The sequence below is a fragment of the Dreissena polymorpha genome, chromosome 1 (genome assembly GCF_020536995.1).
Source record: "Dreissena polymorpha isolate Duluth1 chromosome 1, UMN_Dpol_1.0, whole genome shotgun sequence".
Lineage (NCBI taxonomy): Eukaryota > Metazoa > Mollusca > Bivalvia > Myida > Dreissenidae > Dreissena > Dreissena polymorpha.
The window spans coordinates 121498628-121510686 of NC_068355.1; the positions used below are offsets into that span (position 1 = coordinate 121498628).

Consider the following 12059-nt stretch of genomic DNA (forward strand, 5'->3'; position numbering starts at 1 on the left):
TATGTACAATTGTTGTAAGTTAACAAATATGTTCATACACTTTAACATACACGATACGAGTATTAGTACGAAAAATAATTGAATGTATTTAAAGAAAATTTAAATTGGTCAACCCTTTTAAATTATATAAAAGAAAAGTGTTGGATACGAATTAACGTAATAAGAAAACTTAATTTCAAACTTGATAGACAATCCCTTGAAACTATATACATCTCGTTTATTTGTCCAATTCTCGAATACGGTGACATCCTATTCGACAATTGCACACAGTCCGAAAAATATAAGCTCGAAACAATTCAACACGAAGCAGCAAGAATTGCTACTGGCACAACAAAACTAGTATCTATTGAAATACTTCAATCAGAAATCGGTTGGGAATCTTTAGAATCTAGGCGAAATAAACACAAACTCATTATGTTTTACAAAATGAAAAATTCGCATGTTCCTGATTACCATGCTAACATTGTCCCGCTTACAGTAGGTCAGTCTGTCCCGTACTCTTTAAGAAATAGAAGCGTAATCAAAACGTCAACTTCCGAACATCATTCTAAAGGACACATTTCTACCCTCAACCATCGCCAGTTTCAATTCCTTGCCAAGTCATATTCAAAATGCATCTATTTCCGCATTTATAAATATGTTGAATACTAACACTGAACCTTCCAGTAGTCCAAAACATTTTTACCGTGGGCCGCGAAATCTTCAAATTTTACATACACGTCTTCGCAACAATTGTAGTTCTCTAGGTGCCCGTCTTTTTAGAAAAAACATTAATGACTCGCCTAACTGCAGTTCTTGTGACGAAATAGAAGACTGCAACCACTTTTTCTTTCATTGTGCTAAGTTCAGTGTAGAACGAGCTCAGCTTATAAATAGTGTATCGCAGATATGTTCTCCATCACTATATGTTTTTCTGTTTGGTGATCCTTCGCTTTCTGTCGATGAAAATTATTTATTTTATGCTTTCCAGTGATTTATAGAGAAAGATCAGTGAATTAAAACTGATAATTTCACTGTTTCAAACAATGAAAATTATCAGTGAAAATTATCGATAATTTTCACTGTTTATGTTAAATGACGTCATTTTTTTTACGAAATGACGTCATTTTCCCAACGAAATTCTTTAGTTAAACTCTTTAACAATGTATATAAACTGTGAAAAAAAAGCATAAAATAAAAAGAAAATTTGTTGGGTTCGGTGGATTATCGATTTTAATTCACTCGTGATCATATAAAATATATATTTTCACTCGTGGCTGCGCCACTCGTGAAAAAATTATTTTCTTTGATCACTCGTGAATTAAAATCGATAATCCACCGAATCCAACAAATATCCTCTATATCATATATGACCATGTTCAGCGCTTCATAAAATTAACCAAGAGATTCTAGCCGCCATCCATTTTCTTCTCTCTACCACTCTTCTTTTCCATAAATTTCTACATGACCGTTTACAACCTCGAAATCAATACTATTTTTCTGTTAATGTTTCCTCCCCCCCCCCCCCCCCCCTCCCCCCTCAATTTCTATTTCTTTCCCCCTGTAAAATTGCTTGTTTCTTTCCATCAATGTTGGTGGACTTGTAAATACGGTGCATTCTGTATTATGGTTTTTGGAATTGTAATTTGCATTTTGCTTCGTGTATTGTCAATTTACTACGACGTCATGACATAATGGCATGCGTAAATATAATATTTATCGGGAGAGGGCTCCAATGAGGTTCGCCTTTCAGCCCAATCCTATGTCAATGTCATGTAACTTTTGAATATGTTACTATGTCGTAATAAATAAGTTTAAACCAAATATGTGAAGTTAATTTACAATTAATATTCTATATTTAAAATAGAATGATGAAACAATTATAATGATATTCCTGTTTTCTTGTTTAAACAAAAATAAGGACAATATATATTTTATACATTTCAATTCAAATATACATACAAACGGGGCGTATAATTCAGTTTGATTAAACATATATATCTTTTTAATTTACGCAACTACTATACTTATTTACACTGAAAAGTCTTCTAAAGTGTATTTAGAAAATACTATATTTTTGAATTTTCTGTATTTATCATTAACTTTACACTAAATTCAGTCATGAGTATAATTATATGCTATAAAGCATAGCCAGGAGGAATTACTGTGTACCATAATTCTCATATCACTCTTTTATCCATGTCAAAACACGTTTGAGATCATTTTCAGGAATAGCGACCTTAACATTTGCTTTTACAGTTTCTAGCAAATAAACGATTGAGTATACACTAACAATAGCAAACTTGCTCTTCATCAGACTGAACATTAAGGGCCCGCATTTTTTATAGTAATGGCCCGTGATAACTTCGGCAGTTCTTGGGAATACACTTCCCCAATCGTCTTGCTTATTTTTCTCCAACGTAACTGCGGCCTTGCCACGAAATTGGTGACTGGCAAATGGCTCCAATAGTTTGCACAGGTACGCAAACATTTCATCACTGCTTGTTTGTTTTTTACGAACATAAGCTTTTTCCTCGTGCTATTCGCTTTGGACAGTATCTCACCATATTCAAACTTTACACAATCTACGATATCATCGGATCTTTCTTCTTCCATTAATTTCAGTAATGATACACCACACGTGCCACAATTTCTGTTGATGCAATCAGCCCTGTAGTAGTTCTCATTTTCATCCTTTCCACATAAATTTTCTTTAAGTAATTCAGGTACACTACTGTACACCAGAAACTCCAAATCCTCGCCACGTTTCTCTCTCAGCTGTAGTCTTCTCTTCATGCATGCTTTAAGGACAGTGTTGATTTCAACGTGATACCTGCACATACATGTATTTCTATCGCTTTCCTTTACGTCTCAGATGATCTTTGTGAAATATTCACTTCCGCGTGTTTTCTTTTAAACGAATAATAGGTTTTCGGTCTGACTGACATCTAAAACTTGTACAGCATGGCTTACAAACACACGCGCAGATAATCTTTCACGTGTAACGTCTTTATTTCCTGTAGGACGCGAAATGCCGATGCTTAACCAAAAGTCATAAACAGTTCTTTTAACATAGTCTGATATTTAGTTTGAACGAGTTTTATTCCGTGTGAGGGTCCAACCTGAGGCATCGTCCTTAAGAACGGTAGTACGTATCCGCTGCCCGCCGGTCATATAACGCGATGGACGCCCATGTATTTTCAAGATTTTTTTGCATATTCGCTCTTACACTTTTTCTCCACTCATTGCAGAAAAAATAACATTTCTACTTTGAATGTTTTCATCGTATCTGCGTTTTTTGTTTTGTTCAATGCTGATGTTACATCAACAAGCACACTGGTTGATAGGGATTCGTCGCTGTTGCACTGAAAAACATCTGTAAGATTTTGTACTTTGGACGGTTTTGTTTTCAAATACAAAGCCATTAACTGTGTCCTCTGACTTGGCGATGCCGGTAATACGGGCAAAAGCACGCCGCGTAGCGGCGTGCGTTGACCATTTATTTGTATCAATTTTCTGAAATACAAAGAGACATTACCTTATAGGCTATCAGGTCAAATAATTCCTGCCGTCATCTATTTTCGCGATGGAAAATCATAGACCGCTGGAGCAACATAGACACTTCGAAAAACGCTATATGATACGCAGATGCATTCCTCAAGAAATAATACGTCATGGCAGTGATTATTGTGTAGCGAATCGTACTCTATGTTATTGTATTATATGTTTATCACCGCCAAAATGCGATTTTTGTTTTTCTTCCTATTTGCCTGTTTCCCGGCCTTACGCCGTTACGGGAATAAGCCAAATACCAAAGACTGCTATACTAAATTTCGCGTTCACTTTTCCAAACATAATGTTCAGAAATATAACCCGTCTAAAATGTATTGCATAATTCCAGATTTCTTTCGAATTTATTTGCTTCCATCTATTTGATTTCGGATTGTTATTATTATCCTCATAAATCAATAAACGCTTGTTTAAAAAGAATGTCTTTTAAAATTTTATTGTCGGCATCGGTATTCTCGCGGTATTTCAAATGCGCCACCCTACAGTACGTGCTGTTTACATGTAAGAGTTCGTGACACAATTTGCATTCGCTCTCAGACAGCAGTTTTACATGTGATCATTAGCAATAATCTAGTAAATTGCGGTTGTAATCCATCAGAAACAAGTTTATTTACAAAATGCATCGATATTGCGATTGAACTGTTTTGTATTTTAGCTTAGTTTCAACTTGTTTAAACCTCGTCTGCTCTCACTTTGCCGAGGTTACATATTACTATATACAGATTAGGCCTAAAACCCCGAAATCTAACACTGTTGGATTTTCGTACCAAAACATTCCAGATTGTTCAAATTTAAACAAAAACCTGGAATTTACAAAACGCCTGTATCATTTATCAAATTTTAATATTTGTGTTCTCTGTTAATTTTCCATTTTTAGAAGCTGTTCTGCCAAGCACTGGGCATCACACAAGCCATTCTATTGAGCAAAACTGACAGTTTTGGTTTCCAGAAATCAACAAAGGAGGGATTCCTGAATTATCAAAGTTTCCATGGAATGAAGTTTTTAGCCATGGTGATCTTGTTTATTGGTTCTGAAGGTTTACTTTAAAGGAACATACATGTATGTGAACTTTTATAGAACTTTGTAGAGTCTACATCTGTCTGTCTGTAAACAAAAATCAGCTATCACATTATAAAGACGTATGTGCAAACATTGTTAATGGGTTGTTAAATTAACGATTTGGAGGCAATTAACATGTTGAACAAACGCGATTGTTCCGATGCAAATTTAGCCTATATGTCACCCAGTGTCTGCAACTAAATGTTAAACTTGCAATAAAACAACTTACCACAAGTTGGTAAAAGAACACCGAACGTAGACGTTGTGATCATTTAGTATGACAGTGTAATTATAAACAGTAGCAACTAGCTTCATAAATTAATGAATTGACTGTTAATTGTTGTCCCATGATAAATATTTTATATGCTAGTAAAAAACCAGCATTGTTTATTTATAAAATTGTATTTATACTATATTGTTTTGAATAAACTGCATACTATTCTGTATTATTCTTGTTTTTCATAATGCATTGAATGGATAATGATACATAAGGAATTCATTCAACAGTTTTTCAAAAAAAATAACATCACTTTGTAACTACATAATACGTAAATATTCTTGTAAGTTGATAACAGTGTTTAAGCATTACTGATTGTGTTACTAGTCTTTTATGCGGAAATAAATGATGTGAAGTGTTCACTTCTCTATAATGTATCGCAATGCATTACCATAAAAGTTTTATATATGGACTGAATATACTAACATAATTTACATGCTTCTTCTAAGCCTAGACAGACGGACATATAAACAAGCAATTTCTTTGAATTGATATCCCCCGCCAAACTAGAGCTTAGTCACAGACGTGACGTATACCCCCACATGCTTCATTGACCCAGAATATATACAAAGGGCCATAACTCCGTTATTAACAGATGATGTACAATGCCATTTGGTATGCATGATCCTCTAATCCGTATATATATACTCATACCAAGTTTCAATGAAATCCACCAAAGCACTTCCGAGATATGGCTCCGGACACAAAAGTGCTGGACGGATGGACAGACGGACGGAAGGAAGGACGGACAACGTCAAAACAATATCCCTTCGCCTTTGGCGGGGGATAATTAGCTCATATGATTACTGAAATATATGTGTGTGTTGTTTGTGTTATAAGAATGCATAAATTAAAAAAATAAATATGGATGATATAACCCTATGTTTGTTTGGATTCAAATATTTACCATACAGCTACAAACTTAGTGTATGCAGTTAAGACTGTGATTTTTGAATTACTACGAAATGGCTCGTTTTTAGTGGAAACATAATTTAAACTATGCGACAATAGTTTGCAAAAGAAAACTTTAACCTTGTGAGATACCGGTATTTATGAAATATTTCGATTGCAAAAAAAAAACAAGTAAGATATCCTTTAGTTCACATAATTATACATTGATAATCCTGTCAATTAAAATTGATCTGACACATTACATTAATTTGATTATGTTAAATCAGTTTATGATTAAAGGGGCCTTTTCACAGATTTTGGCATTTTTTAACTTATTCATTAAATGCTTTATATCGATAAATGTTAACATTGGATCGTAAAAGCTCCAGTAAAAAATCAAGAATATAATTTAAAAAAGGAAAAGAACATTGCCCGGACCAGGTTTCGAACCAGTGACCCCTGGAGTCCTGCCAGAGTCCTGAAGTAAAAACGCTTTAGCCTACTGAGCTATTCCGCCGAGTACACATGTGTGTGTGTGTGTGTGTGTATTTGAGATTTATTTACAGGTCGTCCAGCGTCTTCTCGACTACAGATGTATCGACCTGCTTACACATGTGTGACGTATTTTATACCTTATATAAGCAATCTTCTTAGTTTCACAAAATTTAGCGACAAAAACAGAACTCTCCAAATTATTCAATCGTTTCGCGTTGCAACGCTTTATAATTTTTAGGTTTTAAAATCGTCAAAAGATGCATTTAATGGCTATATTAGACCATGGTAAATGTTCAGTATTACTGTTTCCTCACAAATATCATAACTAAAACGAAAATTTGCGAATCTGAAACAACTTTTTTCAATTTTGTCAATTTACCAAAGCGTGAAAAGATCCCTTTAAATCAACAGCTTACTTTGACTTGAGACATTTGATGAAATAACCTGTTGCCTGGGTAGGACCAGTACTTGGCATCTTAAGGGTTATCTAAAGAACACTTCCACTTAAGGGATCAAGGCCGAGACCCCTAAGTCACTAAGCGGACACCATATCTACTACGCCGCCATTCTATACATAGATGGTGACGTCACTACGTTATTGTAAGACCGGTGAGACACAATGACTACGCCGCAGCCACCGAACCAGCTTTAAATTCCAGACGCTGAAAAAGCACACAATTATGAGTTATTAAATGTTAAAGCTTGGCAGATGTAAAACGCTTTTTTTTCATCAAGCAAAACATAAGATTAATTTTGGCTGAGTTACTTTATCATTGAAACAATTATAATTACGATACGTGGTTATCAAATAAGCTTATGCCCGTAAATACTGTAGCACCTATTATCATATTAATTTCCTTAAACGCACAATGTGCGCGGCCGTGCCATTCTATTGCTGTAATCAGGTGGTGTAATTAAATCACGTTGTTTCTCCTTTTTGTTTGTTTCATAACGGCGTTGATATTCCCTGTGTTTCTCCTTTACTGTTGTACAGTGTTGTACGATTGTTTATAGTTTAAAAGAAATACACTGAATAATTTCGCAGGAATAATGACGTCATTTCGTTAAAAAATGACGTCATTTTTCAGTAAAACAGTGCAAATTAAGTGGTGTGTAACCCCTAACGGTCCATATACAAAAAAAGTGACCGGTCCATACTGGTCATGTACGTAATTCCGGCCACTTTTGGGACTATTTAAGAAAAATCTTTAGTGTTAGGCAACTGGTTGAAACTAAACTTCACATATATAATCCTGGGTTCAAAACTCACCTAGCATGAAAATTTAAATAGAATTAGATCGGTGAATGTTACTTAATGAACAGAAAATGATGACATGTAAACTATCCATTTTCGTAGGTTAAATGTACCTAAAAAATCGGCCACTTTTCGGTTTGATCTGCAGATAAAATTACAAAGCAATATCTTTTGACAAATGTCCTCAATTTCAGAGTATTAATCAATGTTTATACTATTAATATTTTTGACTTGAAATTTAAAATAAATGCGAAATTATTACACCATTTACTCCCCCTACCTATTTTAATAAATATAAACAATGGGGAAACTGCTATTTCATTAAAAAATATTTGTTTTTAATGTGTTTAATAAATTTTTTCAAACATAGCTAAAAAAGTAAACACATTTTGTTTGAAAAGTTGACTTCAGTGTTGATTATTAGTAAACGCTTATATATAATATTTAAACATGTAATCTAGCAATATTCTTATAAAGGGAGGTAATTCATATATTAAAAATTTATATTTAGCTTCTAATTTGTATGTTTTGAATATAAGTTTTTGTACAATAAATTGGTAAAACTTGGATAAAAGTTTATTAGATAAAATAAAAATAATTTTATCAAATATATTTGTTTCTTATATGATTATAATTGTTGCAACATATGATGTCATCACTTTCCCCATGAGCCAAATATTTCCTGCTATATTTGTGACATTTTAACACAAAAGTTTACGGTGATATGGTTCTTACATTTGCAAAATATTGCGAGTGGGGATGGTTTTCATGTTGATTTTTCTAAATAAAAACAAAATATGTGCGTCAAGATCATGAAAATGATTTTACACAGGTGGCCGATTTTTTACGTACAGGCCGGAATTACGTACATGACCAGTATACTATTAGGTTCCTCTATCGCATTTTATAGACTGAAACCGGTCATATAGATATAGAAGGACCAATATCTCTGAGGTGTAATATATAGAGGACATTTGTTAGATTCGATGGAATATCGATTTTATTTCACGAGTGATCATATAAAATAATATGATCACGAGTAAATTAAAATCTACATTTCATCGAATCTAACAAATTTTCATTTTATTTTATTCTTTTTTCACCACTTATTTACATTGTAAACGAGTGTAACTGCATTCTATACATAGATGGTGACGTCACTACGTTATTGTCACTAAGACCGGTGTGAAATAATGCTTTTTTCCAACAGATGTTGACCGAATATCCGAATATTCGTTCGGAAGGGTGACCGAATATGCGAATACCGAAATCGGTATTCGTTGCCATCCCTAGTAAAAATACATCAATAAGTTGAAAATATAAAGATGATTTTATAAAACATATAATTTATATCATAGTATAAAAGCGTCCTTCTACTGCTTCGCGGCAAGCCTATTGCTTTCGAGTCAAAACGTCTCATCCATCTGAAAATTGGGAAAAAACATACAAGTTATTCAACGCAGTCAAAACACGTGTAAGAACTACATGTATGCGTCATGCAAGATTATGATTAAACCTATATACACTTCAGCTAGCTGTGGAAAGAATATAGGACATGTTAATTATGTCTTATTTAAATACACTTTTTGGTGTTTGTTATCTCATATAAAAATTTTAACAGTGCATTACTATTTTCAATAAACGTATGGAGTGAAATATAAACATTTCACAGCATGATGCCCATTAGACAGGTGCTTTGGGAAAGAAAAATGTTTTATGACGGCCTTTTACCTCCCAAAACTTTAACTTTTTAAACTTGATATTGACCTTTGGGGTAAAGGTTTAAGAAGATGGACGGACGGCAAAAAACAATGATAAAATACTTTTTTTCAATAAAAACGTAAATATTTAACATATAGTTTCAAATCTAGTCTTACCTAGGCCAGACTCGTGGATGTACCGGCGCAGTTTGATTTTCTCGGTGAGATCGGCCATTTCATCAACTTTGTCGTCGTTGAAATACGGAATACCGGCGGCCTTAATCTGATGCTGGGCAGCGGTCCGATGTCCATGTCTCGCCAGTATCTCGGACTGCTTCCGGAATCTGAGTTCCAGCAGGTCCACCTAAGCCTTCAGCTCGGCGTTTGTGATGTACCCGGATGGGATGCGGGGTATGCGAACAGGGGCCCAGTCCAAGGAACGGTGATTTCGGTCTCTTTGTAGGTTGTTGGGGAGCTGGTTTCGCCGTCTGTTGTAAACAAAGCTCTTATAAAAATGCATTTTATTGGTGCCTGTTATCTTATATCATCTATTAATAGTACATGTGCTGTTTCAATAAATGTATGGAGTGAAATATATACATTCCAGATACAACATGTTGTATATCAGACAAGTGTTTAAGTAAAAGAAGTTGTATAATGAAGACATTTTACGTCTCAAACCTTTTACTTCTTTACTTTACATTGGCCGATGGGGTAAAGGTTCAAGAGGGTGGACGGACAACATAAAATTCCATTTTTGACATCAAAAACAATTTAATACATGTTTTCAAATGAAACCTTACTCCGAGTTGAGCCGGCGCAGTTCGATTTTCTCAACTAGATCGGCCATTTCGGCCACTTTCTCATCGTTAAAATACGGAATACGGGTGGCTGTAATCTTCTGCAGAACGGAGGTCCGATGCCCGTGCCTCGCCTGGATCTCGGACTGCTTTCGGAACCTGAGTTCCAGCAGGTTGACCTGAGCCTTCAGCTCGGCATTTGTGAGGAACCGAGATGTGGGGTACTCAAACACGGCACCGGTCCATGGCACGGTGATTTTGGGACCTCTATAGAAAGGATTTGTGTTAGACACCCCTCCTTTTGTTGGGGATTTTGTATCACCGTTGGGGAACGTGGACCGTGCGGATCTGACACAGGCTGCTAAGTCCGAAAACAGCTTTTGAAAGCGTGCCGCTAACGCGCTCACATGTTTTGTTCCTACCCCTCGGGACAGACGCCTCCAGATATTATTCTTAACCTTTGTTTCGTTTATTGACTCCATAATTCCGTGAATATCTTTGTTTCTTCGAGAGCTCTAGAAAACACGTCTCGTAGATTTGACAAACAAACGTTTAGTGCCAGGAAACGACGTCGTTTCCGAGACCGACGTAGAATGACGTTCGATTGTGTTTCCGGTTTCACTCGCCATTTTCTTTGCAACAAAAATTTATACACTGGCGTTTCTGTGCAAATGAATCAAGCAGCTAGGTATATATCAACTTTCTCCAACCAAATGCATGATTGCCGGGGACGATTGAACTTTACCGGTACGCAACACTAAACTTCAAACAGCGTACCCTAACTCTAACCCTAACCCTTAACACCTAACACATAACAACTAACGCGATCCTTTTTATCCTATATATTTCCTTAGTATCGGGGGCTACCGCCCCCAAACCCCCGCTTTGTCGATAGTGGTAAACAACTGCGTACCGGTAAAGTCCAATCTAGCCGATTGCCGTTTTTTTTCTTTTTGTTCATCGATTTATATTTTATGAATCGTAATTCAATCACTTTTTCAATAATTTGTTTTCATTAACATCTTAAACACAGCGTCTTATCATGCGCCAAACAAACTTGTTTATCGGGAGTCAATATAGATGACGTCAACGTTATCACGATTACGCGCCAATACGCTTTACAAATCTGGTTCCTTTATATAACAAAAATACGAAACTAAGCAAAAAAAACACGGTTTTTCTTTCAGCGGTTTTATTTTATCACATCCTATACCCTGTTTCCCATGTAATACAACCATTATATATATTTTTTTATTATACATGTGTAATACAACATTTTAAAGCGTTTTCATTGGCTTAGTTTTCGTTTATTGACCAATCGCATTTTGTTATTTTGCTGAATATGACGTCACGAAATGTAAACAACATTCGGGATTTATCATTATGTTTGCGTAAATTTTTATTTAATTTGCTCATTTAAAAGCATGTGATAAAAAAGATCTGACACTCGTTATCATATCATACCATATTTTATTTAACTCGTCCAAAGGCTCGCTTACTAACAAAATTCCTGGACTCGTTTAATAAAATATGGTATGATATGACAACTCGTGCCAGATCCTATATGTATCGTTTATCCTCCAATGATCTAGTTTTACGATGTAAAGAACAGAAGAAGATTAAACTTATACATGTAATAGATTTCTTTATGAAAAATAAAATTATTCCACTTACTTACCGGTACTTCATCTTATTAAAATAACAGTCCAAAATGAACATGTCTTTCCTCTTTAATCTTTATTTTTTAATCACTAACATGACCAAGAGAGTAACACTTGAATGCCACAATGGTCGACTTGAACATATGTAAACGGATCTTTAAACGAAAACAAACATATAGAAAACTTGAAATTCAATTATTAAAGATAAAGAATATTACCCCCCCCGTTCACACATAGACGCCGCTTCTACTACGATCAAAGCGTCCACGAAAACGTGGCCGATCGTGACAAATCCGAGAGAAACGTAGTGGAGTCTTCATAAGCGCAGTATGATCGCGGTAGAGTCTTCATGATCGGAGAGCTTTACGCTC

The 12059-nt window shown here is 35.1% G+C and overlaps 1 protein-coding gene across 1 annotated transcript; it reads right to left on the minus strand.

Annotated features, from left to right (window-relative positions):
- Positions 1-8843: 8843 nt before the first annotated feature.
- LOC127847428 (uncharacterized) lies at positions 8844-11043 on the minus strand. Its single transcript, XM_052379338.1, has 3 exons — positions 10031-11043; positions 9405-9715; positions 8844-8951 (listed from the first exon to the last, which is right to left on the minus strand). The coding sequence occupies exons 1-2, from the start codon at positions 10507-10509 to the stop codon at positions 9592-9594; spliced, it is 603 nt and encodes a 200-aa protein (XP_052235298.1). The 5' UTR covers positions 10510-11043; the 3' UTR covers positions 8844-8951; positions 9405-9591.
- Positions 11044-12059: the final 1016 nt, after the last annotated feature.

What these genes read in the sequence shown, in the direction of transcription:
- LOC127847428 (XM_052379338.1), bottom strand. Translation starts at nt 10,509, where the DNA reads ATGGAGTCAATAAACGAAACAAAGGTTAAGAATAATATCTGGAGGCGT. An exon ending in CTGCGCCGGCTCAACTCGGA is followed by an intron (nt 9,716 to 10,030) that starts GTAAGGTTTCAT and finishes TGTTTACAACAG; the next exon opens with ACGGCGAAACCAGCTCCCCA.